Source organism: Octopus sinensis, linkage group LG1, assembly GCF_006345805.1.
Source record: "Octopus sinensis linkage group LG1, ASM634580v1, whole genome shotgun sequence".
Taxonomy (NCBI): Eukaryota; Metazoa; Mollusca; class Cephalopoda; order Octopoda; family Octopodidae; genus Octopus; species Octopus sinensis.
The window spans coordinates 134,529,311-134,547,141 of NC_042997.1; the positions used below are offsets into that span (position 1 = coordinate 134,529,311).

The window sequence follows — 17,831 nt, forward strand, 5'->3', positions numbered from 1 at the left end:
TTGTAAGCCCAGTATTTATTCTATCGGTCTCTTTTGCCGAACCGCTAAGTTACGGGGACATAAACACACCAGCATCGGTTGTCAAGCAATGCTAAGGGGACAAACACAGATACACAAACACACACACGCATATATATATATACATATATACGACGGGCTTCTTTCAGTTTCCGTCTACCAAATCCACTCACAAGGCTTTGGTCGGCCCAAGGCTATAGTAGAAGGCACTTGCCCAAGATGCCACGCAGTGGGACTGAACCTGGAACCATGTGGTTGGTTAGCAAGTTACTTACCACACAGCCACTCCTGTTCATCAATATGTTCATCAATTTTGTAGACTTTCTTTGACATTGAACATCTTTGTTAGCCACGGACACTGGTGATTTCCTTCTACGTACTTATTAAACTAAAAAAATTATGTTGATTTTAATAACTTTTGTTTTCCACACACACACACTCTCACATACACACACATATGTTTTATTTGTGATCTTTTTAATATATCCAACAATGCGGAGTTGAGTACTCATTTTCATCGTTCCACATTTACTTATGTATATATATATATATATATATATATATATACTCTTTAACTCTTTTACTTGTTTCAGTCATTTGACTGCGGCCATGCTGGAGCACCGCCTTTAGTCGAGCAAATCGACCCCGGGACTTATTCTTTGTAAGCCCAGTACTTATTCTATCGGTCTCTTTTGTCGAACCGCTAAGTGATGGGGACGTAAACACACCAGCATCGGTTGTCAAGCGATGGTGGGGGGACAAACACAGACACACAAACATATACATACACATACATACATATATATACATATATACGACAGGCTTCTTTCAGTTTCCGTCTACCAAATCCACTCACAAGGCATTGGTCGGCACGAGGCTATAGCAGAAGACACTTGTCCAAGATGCCACGCAGTGGGACTGAACCCAGAACCATGTGGTCGGTAGGCAAGCTACTTACCACACAGCCACTCCTGTGTGTCATTGAGACCCAACGGTATCAGGTAATGCTGAATAAGTGCTATAGACAGACAATTGTTAAGTTCTAGATTCGGTGATTTTGCGATTAAGGGGTTCAACTTTGGTCATGTCAGCGTGTGTGTATATAAGAATTTTTTGCGTAATGAGATAAAAAAACCAAGGCTGTGTAGATATTAGGACATTTATATATAGAAGGTCTTAGAGCTGTTTCCAAGATATTTATTCATTATATCCCTTCATCGGAGACGGTGTTAGAGGATGGTTAAGTAATAGTTAATTTAGATAGGATACAAAATAGAGAGTGAGGTGGAGGAAAGAAAATAGATGTGAGACATGTAGGGGTATTAAATTTGTAGATTCATTTTATAGGTATATATGTAGGATTCCAATACCTTATGAATACTGTTGGATTTTTCTCATAGGGTATTGAAATGCTACATATCTACCATTCTGCCTATAAAATGGATCCACAAATTCAATATCCCTACATATCTCACATCTATTTTCATTCCTCCACCTCACTTTCTATTTTGTATCCTATCTAAATTAACTATTACTTAACCATCCTCTCACACGCCTCCGATGAAAGGATATAATTAATAAATATCCTGGAAACAGCTGTAAGACCTTCTATCTATAAATGTTATAATATCTACACAGCCTTGGTTTTTATCTCATTACGCAAAAAAATCTTACATATATATATATATATATATATATATATATTATATATATATATATATCTCAATGACACCGAGTCCACATTTAATGATGAGAAAACAGCGGGAGTGGAAGTTCCATGGAGGAAAGTTTAACAAGTAGGGAATTTAACGAGACATCAACAGGACGTTTAACATTAACTTCTCCCACTCTGAGTTTCACATGTGGTAATAATTACATAGAACTAAACTAGTAATCTCATTATATATAAGAAAACTTTAATGGTGTTCTTAAGTGTATTTATATTTTAAATTCTATTTTCCTCAGGTTAATTAGCAAAATTCTGCTATCGATGTCTACTATTCTGCACAAGAAAAATTCTTGTAATCCAATGAAATTAAGAAATTGTATCACATTTAAAAAGTGAAGAAGCTCAGATTTTATTTGTAAAATATTACCGCCTCTTCCGCATAAAAAGGTTTGGATTTTATGCTAATTTAAAAAAAGAAACCAACGTGGTATGTTAGTCGCAAGAAGAGATTATAAATTCTGAGGTGCGACACCAGTTTTTGCTCCTTTATATTGAGAAAAATTGGGAGTGGTTGCTTAAAAAGAGAGCGTTACAGCTGAAGTTGGACATACCTAGGACATTTGAAATTATTTATCGTCTTTCACATTGCTTTAGACACAGGTCACGATAAATAAGGGCTGCGCAAACAAATACGAACATATTCGCATACATTAATAAAACATACTTTTCTTCATGTCCATGTCAGTGTCTCTGATCATACTACTAGTGATGAAGATCGAGAGAGGGGAAGAAAAGCTTAAGGACTGGGGAAAAAAGAACAAAACAACCCCAGCACCATATCGAGCGCCACTCCACGCACACCAGCAATTTAAAATTTACAATTATTTATCGTCTTCGCATTCTATCGGGCACTGGTCGCGATAAGTATGGATAGTTGGACTCCTTATTTCACAGGAATTGATAGCAGATGTTGCCATTTCTGTCAGTTTCTATTTTTTAGAAATTCTATTTTCGTTAAAGTAAGTGGAATGTCTGTGGAATGTTGCTACTGGTTTCTCATATTTTTAGGAATCCTGCAGTAGCCTTTGCTTGTCTTGTGTGTCACGTGATATACTGGACATATTTCCCTGGCGTCCACGCATCATAAACGATTGTTTGTTCCTTCTCAAGCCATGCCTGGCTTATAGGTCCAGTTTCCCGGTTTCCTTAGCGTATAGGTTCCCCACCAGGACGGGACGCCGGTCCGTCGCAGGTGAGCTACTAGATGCAGGAGGAAAGAATGAGAGAAAGTTGTGGCGAAAGAGTCAGCAGAAGTTCGCCTTTACCTTCTGCCGGAGCCGCGTGGAACTTAGGTGTTTCACTCATAAACGCACACATCGCCCGGTCTGAGATTCGAACCCACGATCCTTCGACCGCGAGTCCGATGCTCTAACCACTGGGCCACGTGCTTCCACATCATAAACAATACATATTCCCAATTTTCTTCAACCCATAGAGTAACTTTTGTCATATGAAAGAAAAGCATTATATTGCTCAAAGTGATGAAACGGGCTAAAAGTCAGAAAACTAGCTTGGACGGCTAGGCCAATCTTATGAAATTGCTTTAGACAGGCAAATGGTTAAGGAAGTATATTCCATTGTGCAGTATAACGAACATAACCTGTATCCATTTGTGAAATATAATCCCCTTTTTCCATCAGAAATAATAAGTGGTAGGATTTTCGTTTTCCACTTGGAAATATACATTTGAGACAAGACCATTTTTGTTTCTCTTATTTCTTGAGAAATTCTAGTGAGGGGAAAATAACTCGGATATATTTTGCTGTTTATGATAACGAAAACACTAAGATATAACGATGAATTATAACGAATCAATGAAAAATATACAGGATACTCGTTAATTTTTATACACTTGATAAAAACAAGCATGGATACATGCAACCTGACACCAACGCGTTTGTAACAATCAGTTCCGCCTTTATGGAAAAATCTTAACACTCCTCATAGTACAGCTAGTGAGATTTCAAGCAGATGTACGGCCATTGTGTGACTTCAATGGTAATTATTGTATATGTGCCAAGGTCTTCCGTAACAATTGTATAAATATGTATTGCAGTTAGCAAAACCATTATCTTGGTTGCTACTATATATAAATAATAAAAAGTTCTGGACTATGTATAGTGTTTTATGTTTACGCACACACATACACACATGCGCGACACCAGTTTTTGTTCATTTATATTGAGAAAACTTAGGAGTGGTTGGGTTGCTTAATAAGAGATCGCTACAGTTGAAGTTGGACATACTTAAGATATTTGAAATTATTTATCGTCTTTCACATCACATTAGACAACGGTCACGATAAGTAGGTTTTGCACAAGCAAATACGAACATATTCACATACATTAATAAAACATACTCTTCTTCCTGTCCGTGTCAGTGTCTCTGATCATATCCCTAGTGATAAAAATGGAGGGAGGGGAAGAAAAGCTTAAGAACTGGGGAATACAGAAAAAAGAACAAAGCAATTGCAATACCATATCGAGCCCCCACCCCACGCACATCAGCAATTTAAAACTTACAATTATTTATCGTCTTCGCATTGTATTGGACACTGGTCACGATAACATGGATAGTTGAACTCCTTATCTCACAGGAAGATAACACAGATGTTGCCAGTTCTGTCGGTTTATATTTTTAAGAAATTCTGTTTTCGTTACAATATTCAAAATGTCTGTGGAATGATGATGCTGGTGTCTCATATTTTTAGGAATCCGGCAGTAGCCTATTTGATTAACCCTTTGCTTGTCTTGTGTATCACGTGAGATACTAGACATATATATCCACCACGACTATCTGTCTGATAAGGGTACACCAGGCACATGCATCACAGCCATATTTGCGCGATATGGTGATCTTATATCATAATTAAAAAGCGCATGACCTTGTAGGTAAAAGGTTTGTTTAAGCAAGATGGACGAAACACCCATGTTTCCAAAGGAGAATTATTAAAACCCCAAAGAATTCCTCTCAATACTTGGCTATAATGCTCCCTCACTACTTCTACTCGTCATCAGTGATGCACATATCGTCCGCCACCAAGTGGGTAAGGTCAAACAACTGACAAACAAATCTGTGGTATTGAGCAGAATATATACTGTAGCCCATCTTTTATACCAAGGCAAAATAATATACATGATAACACTTCCAATCAGTTAAGATCAGAAACCATGAGAGCCACTGCCTGGTACTGCATCAGATCATTTATCATCATCATCATCATTTTTATCATTATCAAAAGTCACAGCTTATTTTGCTGGGTATGATGGAAAGTGTCAGCTGTCCACAGCCGGCAGACTGTTTACTGGTCATGCTTCAAGAAACGTGCGAAAAAATATTGTAGTTCCAAGTAATGCTGATTTTTGTAGGAGTTCTACCTTCACATTTACACCTGCCTTTTTCAGCCATATTCAAGATTGAGTGCTGATACTTCCAAGTGCACCAATTACTACTGGTATCACGTTTACTCTCTTCACTGACCACAGCCTTCGTATTTATCACTTCAAATTGTGATAGTTGTTTATTTTTACTTCTTTCATATTGACACGGTTGACAACGGGGCATGATATGTCAATTATCATACATGTTCTTACCTTTTTTATCTACCACAACAATGTTCAGTTTCAGATGTATGGTCAAGGGATCGCACTCGATCATTGCATCCCACAGGATTTTGCAATTCTCAATTTCGGTGACTCCTGGAGTTTGTTCATACCACGTCTTTGCTCTTTGTAGACCGTAGTTTCCACAGAGCTCTCAATGGATTATTCTTGCCACATTGTCATGGCATCTTTTATATTCGCGTTGTACCAATTTCGGGCATTCGATAACGATGTGCCATACCGTTTCTTCCCTCTTACCACACATTCTCATTTTTCGCTATCGGTAGGGTTGTTTATTCTACACTATATAGTTATTCATATAGTTATTCCTTAACGCTTGTTCCTGAACTGCGCTTATGAGTGCTTCTGTCTCTATCTTCAGGTCACTCCTCCTCATCCATAGCCACCAGTCCTCTGTATCTGTCTTGGCGTTCTCATCTCTTACTCTTCTTTACTTGTTTCAGTCATTTGACTGCGGCCATGCTGGAGCACCGCCTTTAATCGAGCAACTCGACCCCAGGACTTATTCATTTGTAAGCCCAGTACTTATTCTATCGGTCTCTTTTACCGAACTGCTAAGTAACGGGGACATAAACACACCAGCATCGGTTGTCAAGCAATGCTAGGGGGACAAACACAGACCCACAAACACACACGCATATATATAATATAAATATATATATATATATATATATATATATATATATATACAAGACAATAAAATGGAGAAATACATCTAAATCAAATATCAATTACCAGATAATACTCAATCACATACTTTATTAAACCACCACATAAGAGACTGTAGGGTTAAACATAAAAAAGCAGGACAAATCAGTGTATATAAAGGAATGTACATAAAAAAGTGTACATAAAAGAGTAATGTTGTATAATAAGAAACCCCTATCTCAATTTGTATATATATATATATATATATATATATATATATATGTATGTGTGTGTGTGTATATATATATATATATATATATATACATACATACATATATACAACGGGCTTCTTTCAGTTTCCGTCTACCAAATCCACTCACAGGGCTTTGGTCGGCCCGAGGCTATAGTAGAAGACACTTACCCAAGGTGCCACGCAGTGGGACTGAACCCGGAACCATGTGGTTGGTAAACAAGCTATTTACCACACAGCCACTCCTGCGCCTATGTTCTTGCAGACTGACTGTACATTTTATTTTCTTTCGATGTTTTTTGTCTTTTTTGTGTTAATTTCTTATTTGAATTTGTCTTTAGTTACACAATTTTCAGTTTTGATGACCCCGGCTTTCTTCGTGTGTTTGAACAGTGGCTCCACGGCATTTTTATATACCACGCTAAGCTGTTTTCCTCTGCCTCGATACAGTCCTGGCAACTGGTTAAACCTCTCCCGGCCTTTCTTCTAGACAAGTACACCCTATGGGTGTCACTCTAGAGTAAAAGGCTCCGTGTACAGTCAACATTTTTCTAGTCTTGTGGTTAGCACGCCGGGCAAAATGTTTAGCGGTGTTTCCTTTGTTTTTACGTCCTGAGTTCAAATTCCGCCGAGGTCGACTTTGCCTTTCATCCTTTCGGCGTCGATAAAGCAAGTACTAGTTGCGTACTGGGGTCGATCTAATCGGCTGCCCCCCCCCCCCGAAAAAAAACAATGTCAGGCCTTGTGCCTAGAGTAGAAAAGAACATTCTTCTAGTCTTGGTATCCATTTTCTTCATTTCTCTCTTTTCCCATTTTATAATTCCCGATCCTTACCGAAGTAATGCTATCGCTCGCGTATTAACTGTAGATTTTATTCCATCCAGTCAGTTTTGAGCGCAGCACTAGCCTCAGTCTTCGGAAATACTCCATCCCCATTTTCTCTTTCATTTCCTTCTCCATTATCTCGCTGAACTCTAGTACGCCAAGGCATATGTAGCCTTCCGTTTCAGTTTGTTTAATCAAGTCCCTGTTCGGTAATTCTATGCCTACTAGGGACTGTAAATTGCCTCTTTTTAGATAGATTATTCCGCTCTTATTGAGTCCAAATTCCATTCATATATCTGTACTAGAACAGTGAAGCGTGTTCACCAAGGAACTCACTTGTGTCTCATCCTTGCCATACAGTTTCAAATCATCCATGAAGAGGAGGCGTTTGATTGTTTGGAACTTTTTCTTTAGATGGTACCCCAGGTTCATTTTCCTAAGTACCAAGGTCAGGGGTATCACACAGAGAACAAAAAGCAACGGAGATGGGCTATCACCCTGGAAAATTTCTCTTCTGATACCCAGGGCGCCTAAGCCTTTCCCGTTAGATGTCAGTTCAGTTTTCCATCCCACCATACTTCTCTTCAAGCAACATGTTACAATTCTCGCAATTTCAAACAGATCTAAACATTTGATAATCCACGAATGTGGAGCCATATCATATGTATATATATGTGTGTGTGTGTGTGTGTGTGTGGTGTGTGTGTGTGTGTGTGTGTGGTGTGTGTGTGTGTGCGTATGTTTGTGTCTGTGTTTGTCCCCCCAACATCGCTTGACAACCGATGCTGGTGTGTTTATGTCCCCGTAACTTAGCGGTTCGGCAAAAGAGACTGATAGAATAAATACTAGGTTTACAAAGAATAAGTCCTGGTGTCGATTTGCTCGAGTAAAGTCGGTTCTCTAGCATGGCCACAGTCAAATGACTGAAACATATAAAAGAATAAAAGAATCATTTTGTTGGCTCTGACAAGGCTTATAGCGTGTTGCACAAGTAATCACCTTTTAGTACACTACTCCAATGAATGTAATTACGTAACTCCTGTTTACCATTCATTTACACACACACACACACACACACACACACACACACATACACATACATACTAAACTACAAAAGAAACGTCTCACTGTAAAAAATTATTTGTTTCACACACGATATTGGGATTATATGAATTTTATCACGTTTCTCTCTAATTTGACACCAGGAAGATGTCACTGACCCTCAACACCACTCTCTTTTGAAAACGCAAGGATTACATGTAGGGTTCGAACTCGCTCACCTTTCGTGAACATGGTAATGCTTGCAAATGCATCTTTATGAAAAGCATGATGCACGTACAAAACGTTGACTCAAAATGTATAAAAGGCACCTAAATTTACCAACCTGTCATTCGTTCCCCCAAGGCTGACATGAAATCAGGGAGCAAGCCATCGGTCGTCTCTAGGCTGGGAAACTTCAATAGGTAGTTGCTAATGACTTGAACTGCTCGGACAATTGAGCGGCTTAGGGAACGATGCAATGTAACAAACAGCACGGACGGTCATCCATGCAGTGGCCAACCAAGGATTACAACTGCATATCAAGATCGCCCCTGCACCGACAGCACTTGCAGGACCAATTCCAGAGGCAACGGAATCAATGAGGCAGACCATAGGGTCTCACCACAGGCCCATTTGGGCAGAGACAATTCGCCGCTGGCTGAGATCTTGCAATCTCTCGTGACGACGTCCAGTTAGATGCGCCATTATCACAGATCGTCATCGACGGGCAAATCTGCAGTGTGCTCAGAAACGTCAGAACTGGTGATATCAGCAGTGGAGGACTGTAGTCTTCTCTGCCGAAATTCGATATCGCATTTCTGTGGTAGATGGCAGAGTTAGGGTTTAGAGAAGAAGGGGTGAAAGTCATGCCGATGGCTCTGTGGTGGAAAGGGACTTAAGAGGAGGACAGAACATCATGGTATGGGCGGGATTGAAACTTGGACCAGTGGTCTTCCAAAACATCGGCCAAGGTCGGAGTAATGGAGTAACTACTGCTCAATACATCGACCAGATGTTGAGGCTCCACCTTTGTTATACTTTGCTCGTAATCGGAATCCGTACAAGAACAATTCGTTCCCGGTTATTTCGTCGTCGGTTAATTTGTCCCCGATCAACTTGTCGTTGATCAGTTCATCCCCGGTCAATTCGTCGCTAGCCAATTCATCCCCAAATACTCTTAAATGTGATTGTCGAGAATAAGTTTGGAACAATCAATTTAGAATTAAAATTGTCGTCGGACGGTTTTAGATATTTTTCCTTCCTTAAACCCCACCTCTCTCTCTCTCTCTCTCTCTCTCTCTCCCTCTCTCTCACACTCCCCCTCTCCCCTCTCTCTCTCAAGCATCTGCGCTGAACCTTTTACGAACAAAGATTTTCAAGCAAATCGAATTAAAGTTGTTCAATACGCCTACCCATCAACATGACTACCTGCAAGATCATAACTTCAGAGAAAGGAAAAATCAAAGGGGTCGATCAAGAAAATTTTATATGCACAAAAAATAACCAGAATGCAGATGAATTGAAGAGATTCTGGAGCTGCGAAAATCATGTGTGCAAGGCGAGACTGCAAACAGATGAAAATCATAAAGAGCTTAAGAAGATTGGGGTCCGTAATCACGCTTTATCTGCTGCAGAGCTAAATGCAAAGACTATTAAACTATTAAGTTTCAAATGTTAAAGTAAAGTCTGTTTCATTTCGTGATGCCCCTCGCTCTTAATTACCGCGAGCAAAGTTCAGATTTTAAACGACTGTACATTGTCACAAATACCTCTGTTTGCACAGCTTAATAGGAATATTAGACGTTGGAGGTAAGCTGATTCCAACTCTCCTGCCACCCCACTTACAATTCTTGGGTTTTCCATTCCAAGTGAATATTCTTACCTTGACAATGATGACACGTTTTTACTGTATGACAGCAACATAAAAGATTTAAAACGAATACTTATACTGGCAAGTGACGAAACACTTTGACAGTTAAAACAGTACAAGAACTGGGCAGCAGATGAAACATTTAAGTGCTGCTCTATTATATTTTTTCAGTTATATATACTTCACATTGATAATTTTAATCCTCCACCATTGTTCGCATTGCTCTCTGACGAAAGTCAAGACCCATATAGTAGTCTTTTTGCCAAAATAAATGAATTACTGCAGAATGAAGGACTTGATAATATAATTATGGATTTCAAAAGAGCAGCCTCTAACAGATTTCAGTAATCGTTTCCTGGGTCAAATTTGTCATGATGCTTGTTTCATTTAGGACAAAATGTGTACAAGCCTGTTGTGCAAGGACTAAAATGCAGATGTCACGAAAGATGAGAGTTTTAGTCTAAAAATGCGGGATTTTTTTGTTGCTCTTGCCTTCCTGCCAGTTGATGATGTAGATGGATATGAACAACTTGCAGATGACGATATTCCTCACTCAGTTGTTTCCTATTTTGAAACTAATTATATAGGACCACTTAGAGAAAGAGGACAGAGGAGGCGACGCTTTGAACTTCCATTTCCAATAACTATATGGAATGTTTGGGATCGATGTATGACGAGGATTGCTCGTACTATAAATAGTTTAGAAGCCTACCACAGCGCGCAGAAAAACAGTGAATATTAGTCATCCAAATATTGTGAAACTTACTGATGTGATTAAATGTGAGGAAAGGTGTGCTAGTATCAAACTGCAGAAGTTTATGCAAGGATAACCAAGCCAAAAGAAAAAAATACAAAGATAGAAATCTGCGTATAAAAAATATTATGGAAAAATATGATCCAAATCAAAAACTTATTTTTCTAAAAACAATTGCACACAATCTACAATGGCAAGAAAAAATAAATTTGTAAGACAGCAAACCTTAGAATAAAGGTTTTTTACAAAAAAAGTTTTAGACATTTGTTTTCCATTGTTCCTAGGATCTCGATGAATTGACTGACGATGAATTCACCTGGGGACGAATTGACCACCTACGAATTAACTGGAGACAAATTAAACGACGACAAATTACTGTCGACGAGTTGACCGGACATCATGTCAATACTGCCAGGTTGACAAAAGACTTCCTCCAACAGCACATCATCCAGACACTGCCATGGCCCGCCCTAAGTCTGGACTTGAATCCCATAGAACATTTGTGGAACGAAATTCAAAGAAGGCTAAATGACATCCGTCCAAGGTCGATAACTGCGGTACAACTCCCTGCAAGTTTTAACAGTGTGTGGACTGCTATCCCCATGGTCTTCATCAGTCGTTTGGTTTATTCAGTGCACAGAAGATACCTGGCAGTAATCTAGGCTAACGGTGGTCACACGAGATATTGAGTTCATCTCTTCGGATCCATGACACTCTGTCATCACGTGACACCATGATACCATATGACGTCAAACCTGTTTCAGGAAATGACGTTTTATCCTTAGGAAAGAACGGTTTCCTAGGGGATTTAGGCCCGTAAGGTTCATTTTTATCTGCTAAATTATATATATTTGATAATTCCTCTAGCTTGCAGGTTAAGTTGTGTAAGGTTGTTAGGATTCGAGACCTTATAACTTTTAGTTATTTTTTTTGTTATTTTCCTTTTGGTAGTGCACAGTAATGGCATTGGATTAAACGGTACAAGTTACTCGTTTTATCCGCGTGCACTGAAAGTCCTTTTTTTCTTAAGCTCCTTAGTATTGGAGTGTAGTTTCTGGAGGCGTTTATTTCTTCTTAGTGAGAATTTACGGAATTTAAAATTCCTAACAATATTCCATAGCTCATCTTCGGAGGCGGCTAGGTATAGTTTTGGGGATGGACATTTCCTGGTTTTAAAAATATGAGTTATACTCTGACGTGACTGTGTATCAATAGCAGCGATTAGTATTTAACTGTACTATCGTTTGTGGATGTAAGCAAATAAACAATTATCTAAAAAGGTTTCTTAGTTACATATATGAAAACAATCATCCTTGTTGCTAGCTCCATCTGTTACCAAATTCACATAATTGATTTACTTTACTTTCTGTTTAATATCACCCTGGGGTTTCTTTGCATGTACTGATCTTCAGTATTTATATAAGAAAATCTAAAGCATTAAGATTACAAAGGATATAGCATTAAGACACGAACATAGCCAAGCAGAAATGTAAAATATTTTACTGTTTTCCCTCTTCTTTTCCAATTCAAAGTGAACAAGCGTTATAATGAAGATAACTACAGTAAGTAAATGTATATTCTTTTGTTTTTTTACTCTCTTTTTTACTTGATTCAGTCATTTGACTGTGGCCATGCTGGAGCACCACCTTTTGTCGAGCAAATCGACCCCAGGATTTATTCTTTGTAAGGCTGGTACTTATTCTATTTGTCCCTTTTGCCGAACCGCTAAGTTACGGGGACGTAAACACACCAGCATCGGTTGTCAAGCGATGTTGGGGGACAAACACAGGCACACAAACACACACATTCACACACAGACACAAGCACACACGCACACACACACACACACACACACACACACACACACACACACACACACACACATATATATATATACGACGGGCTTCTTTCAGTTTCCGTCTACCAAATCCACTCACAAGGCTTTGGTCGGCCCGAGGCTATAGTATGAGACACTTGCCCAAGGTGTCACGTAGTGGGACTGAACCCAGGGTTGAGTTTGAAGACGAGGTGGAGAGGTGGATCGAGGAAGGGGTCCTTCTCCCTTGGAAGGAGGAGGTAACGGGCGGAGTGTTACCCCTGATGGCGGTGGTGCAGCCTACGAAGGGAAAAGTCAGACCGGTGTTGGACTTCAGGGAGCTAAACCAGCATATATCGTATCACACGGGAGGTGAGGCGACAGACGTTTGTGGCGAGACGTAACATGCGTGGAGACAGTCGACCGAGGCAGCGACGATTGTCGACTTGAAATCGGCATAGTTGCAGCTCCATGTGAGCGACAAACTGTGGCGATATCAGCTGGTGCAGTACAAAGGCCGGACGTACTGTTTAACCAGGCTGGGTTTCGCGCTGAATTCCGCACCGAAGATCATGGCGGCAGTGCTTAAGTCCGTCCTAGGGAAAGACGGCAAGATTAGAAAGGCCACCAGCTCCTACATTGACGACATTTTGGTGGACGAAACAGTAGTGCCAGCCAACGAGGTAGTTAGACATCTGGAGAAGTTCGGACTGATTGCGAAGCCACCGGAATCGATGAAAGGAGGAGCCGCGCTGGGGCTGAAGCTGCGAAGAGATAGATCGGGTGAATTGGTGTTCCGCAGAGGGAATGAAATCCCAGAGCTGAGTTCCAGCGTCAGCAGGAGAGAGCTGTTCTCGGTGTGTGGGAAGTTGGTCAGTCACTACCCGATCGCCGGATGGCTGCACACGGCGTGTAGTTACACCAAGAGACGAGAAGAGGGGGAGAGTTGGGGCGACAAGGTGGAAGAAGGGACGGTGGCGATGATGCAAGAAATCCTAGAGAGAACAAGAGCGGAAGACCCGGTCAGGAGGAACTGGTACGTGCCCAAGACGAAATGCGGGACCGTCTGGTGTGATGCTAGCAGTATAGCGATAGGGGTTGTGTTGGCAATCGAAGGTGCTGCGATGGAGGACGCGGCCTGGCTTCGGAAGGCAGATGATTTCAACCTCATCAATGTCGCTGAATTGGACGCGGTGCTGAAAGGGGTGAACTTGGCCCTGAAATGGGGGCTGCGCACAATTGAAATCCGGACGGATTCGGACACTGTGCTTGGCTGGGTAGGATCGGTGATCACCAGTGAAAGGAGAGTGCGGACGAAACGTGTCGCGGAGATGTTAGTGAAGTGTCGTCTAGGAGTTCTAGGTGAATTGATCACCGAGTTCGGACTGAAGCTGAATGTGGTTTTCGTGCCTTCGGAGAAAAACAGGGCGGACGCACTGACCAGGGTGAAAAGAGCGTGGCTGGAAGAACCGAAGGAGGACCGGAAAGGGATAGCTGCGGCGTGTCGGTTGGATGACTCCAAACTGAAGAGACTGCACGCTATGCATCACCTGGGTGTGGACAGGACCCTGTATCTGGCGAAGAAATTTGATGCTGATGTCACTAGGAGAAGCATCCGGAAGGTGGTGGGAGCTGCGACAGGTGTCAGTCCATCGACCCTGCTCCGTGTGGGCATGAACAGGGAAGTCTTTCGGTGGAGCAGAACTGGAAAAGGCTAGCTGTGGATGTGACACACTACCGTCAGGGAATGTACCTCTCCATGGTCGACTGCGGGCCAGGCCGGCTGGCCATTTGGAGGGAGTTAAGAACGGGCATTGCTGACGAGATCGCGCAGATCCTGAACGGGATAATTTTAGAGAGGTCCCGTGGAAGAACTACTGATGGACAACGGGGCGGCGTTTCGTTCGGAAGCATTGAGGGTTATGCTTGATCGGTAGAATATGCGTCACTTGTTCAGAGCAGCGTATAGGCCGAGCGGTAACGGGATCGTGGAGAGGCACCATCGGACAGTCAAGGTCATAGCGGAAAGAGGGCACATTTTGCCGCTTCAAGCAGTTTTTTGGTACAACTTGTCTCCCCGATCCGGACAAGCTGAGGAATCTGTGCCGCAGAGAGCTGTGTTCAAATATGAATGGAGGCACCCGAGCAAAGCGCCGGAGGGTCACGAGGAAGAGAAGGGAGGAAGTCTGGGTTAAGCCACCAAAGGCGCGCTGTACGTCTCAATGGAGCAGAGGAACGGTGACGGCGGTCAATTCCAGAAACAACGTATCCGTGGAAGGAATGCCGCGACACGTCTTGGACCTTCGCAGGATTGTCGCTTCGACGGACGACGATTCTGGAGAGGGGGAGAACGAGGTGCCCAGCTTGAGAAGATCTCGGCGTGCAAGGCGCTCTCCCGGTTGGATGGAGGACTACGACATGGAGCGGAGAGATTGTGATCTTTAAGATCAGGGTGGCGTGTGGGATGACGTCAGCAGCTGGGTGCGTTGACCGGAAGATGGGGCAACCGGTAGGGGCAGCCGCGAGGCGTGCGTAAGGAGCGGGGATTCCGGCCTTCCCAACGAGGGTCGTCGAGGTGTTAAGACGTGTGAAGACGTTGCTAAGGTTGAGTGAAGCAGCTGCTATCTTTAGCGTTCGGGTCGGGGCTGTGACGAAGGATCCGTTACCCCTGAAGGGTCTCTATCAGAGCGAAGAGAAGGTAGGTGCCTTTATATATCGACTATCTCGCACACACCACAGTGTTAACAACAAACAAGATGAGGACAAATAACCGTCAAATGTAAATAATGTACATAATTCCTCATCTCTTAATTATAGAACTACACACACACACACACACACACATACACACACACACACACATATATATATATATATATATATATATACATTAATGCACACACACATATTATTAAAGAAGATATATACGCTATATCTTCATATCTTCCACATTATGAATTCGCTCACATATATATGCATCGCACCTTTAACTATAAGACTAAGTGCTTCCCAATTGGGGGTGCCCGCAAAATTAAAAAAAAAAGGTTTTCCTGCTGAAAATTAGGGACTAGAGCAAACAAAAGAAACAAAACGACACAGAGGACGAACAGTCAAGCAAAATACGCCCTTGGGGCCACGGAGACGAGAATAGTGGGTAACGCTTAGAAAATGACTTGAAAGATAAAGAACGGAGTGACAGAGAATTTGCAACTGGTCAGCTACGGGACCAATGTAAGAAAGGAAGGAAAAGGGAATCATTTTCTTCATTTATCAAATAATGGAACGCAACACACGCCGAATTTTTATTAACAAGTAAGTTCTTTTTTTATATACCCGTGTGACTCTCTCTTGCCTTCATTCTTTCCCCTTTTCTTTCTCTCACCCTCTGACTTCTATTCTAGTCTTTCTACTTACCCCCTTTTCTCTCCCTCCCTCTTGTATTTGTAGCCTTTATCCTTCCTCCTCATTCCCATTCCTGTTTGTTTTCTGTTACTCTGTCTTCTTGCTACTTTTCTCCTCTGCCTGCTGCTGTCGCGTGACCAGCGGCCAATTCCCATTTTTCTTCCTTTCTTACACTGGTCCCCTAGTTGACCAGTCGCAAATTCTCTGTCATTCAAGCACATCCACATGAAACATAAACACCCCATTCCTCGCTTTCATTAACACACGAAGTATCTAAAAACTATTGTAATGTTAGTATAGTTATCTGCATGTGAAGGCGCAATGGCCCGGTGGTTAGAGCAACGGACTCGCGGTCGGAGGATCGTCGTTTCGATTCCCAGACCGGGCGTTGTATGTGTTTATTGAGCGAAAACACCTAAAAGCTCCACGAGGCTCCGACAGGGGATGGTGGCGACCCCTGTTGTACTCTTTCGCCACAACTTTCTCTCACTCTGTCTTCCTGTTTTTTGAGTAACGCTGCGATGGACTGGCGTCCCGTCCAGCTGGGGGGAGCACATACGCCACAGAAACCAGGAAACCGGGCCCATGAGCTTGGCTAAGCTTGAAAAGGGCGACAAGAAAGTTATCTGCATATCTTAGGTGAGCATTTTCATTTCGTTCAAAACCAAGTCGTCTTCATGCTACTAAAAATCATTTAGACGATTGTTTACCTATGAATTCAAACATTTTACCTCTTACTTTCTGCTTCGTTTTCTGTTTCTTTGCCTAGAGCATGTTTTGACTGCCTTATCAATGAACTCAATAACAAATGTATTTTCAATATATATTTGCGTCTTATTTTGTTTCTACAACATCTGGTTTAGCTCTTTGTCATACAGTGAATTCTCTATTGTGAGACTCTGTGGTATAGATTCTGATAAATTGCCTTATATTTTTGAATGATTAATTATTGTTGAGTTTTTTATCTAGATGTAATATGATATAATTTGTTACTTAAATACTCTCTTTCTTACAGATCATTGCTCAGATTGTAGCCCTCCTCTTCAACTACAACTTTGAAATATCTTCGCCGTCAACCTGGGATGGTTGCGAAAGACGTGCTGACGGGAAAGTGAGGTACCTAGACATGGTTAGGAAATCCGTTGGTCATAATTTCTTTATACCACCAGAAATGGTTCCACCACCAGAATGTGACCCACCCAAGAATGTTGGTATAATACATTGCTCGAAATTTAATTCCTCTGCCAGAAAACTTCAAGAGGTTGCAAACTGTCCTTGGTACACCAGAATTACCCATGATCCAACAATTTTCCCTCCTTATCGTCGTGAAGCTGTGTGTAGCTGTAAAAAATGTCGGAACTCTTCGTCAAATTTCCAATGTGTGGAAGTATTCTCTAACATCACTGTTCTCTCTCGTACAAATGTATGTATCGATGGACTATATATGTACAGCCCGAGTGTGGTTCGCGTACCAACAGCCTGTACGTGTGTATTAGCAACGAACGCGATCGCTCCACGTAAAGGTTATGCGACTTGATCGATCCACATGATGGTTATGAGTCAACAAATGACGAAGTAATAAACTGCACATAATGCAAATATTTTTATGTTTGTGTGTGTGTACGTGCGTACGTGTATATGTATGTACGCGTGTGTGAGTGTGTGCGTGTGTCTGAGTGTGTACTTTGTACTATTATTTAAACCAGTGATTCCCAAAGTGGTCCCTGGGGCCCACCGGTGGTCCCCAGAGAATTTCTAGTGGTGCCCAGAGAATTCGTAGCCATAAAAAAAATTCAAGCCATTTCAGATCTACACAGTATTTTTCGATAATAAAGATACTGTTAGTTAATGATAA

At 41.5% G+C, this 17,831-nt stretch overlaps 2 protein-coding genes across 2 annotated transcripts in view; one reads left to right on the forward strand and one right to left on the reverse strand.

Annotated features, from left to right (window-relative positions):
* Positions 1–17,831, reverse strand: part of LOC115222907 (interleukin 17-like protein) — a 205,360-nt gene that overhangs the window by 158,698 nt on the left and 28,831 nt on the right. The window lies entirely within an intron of this gene.
* LOC115213518 overlaps positions 12,190–17,831 on the forward strand; it is a 5,832-nt gene continuing 190 nt past the window's right edge. Inside the window, exons 1-2 of the mRNA XM_029782573.2 lie at positions 12,190–12,320; positions 16,992–17,831. The exon at positions 16,992–17,831 is cut by the window's right edge and continues 190 nt beyond it. Coding sequence (XP_029638433.1) covers positions 12,306–12,320; positions 16,992–17,513 — 537 coding nt within the window. The 5' untranslated portion in view covers positions 12,190–12,305 and the 3' untranslated portion in view covers positions 17,514–17,831. The remainder of the gene's footprint in view (positions 12,321–16,991) is intronic.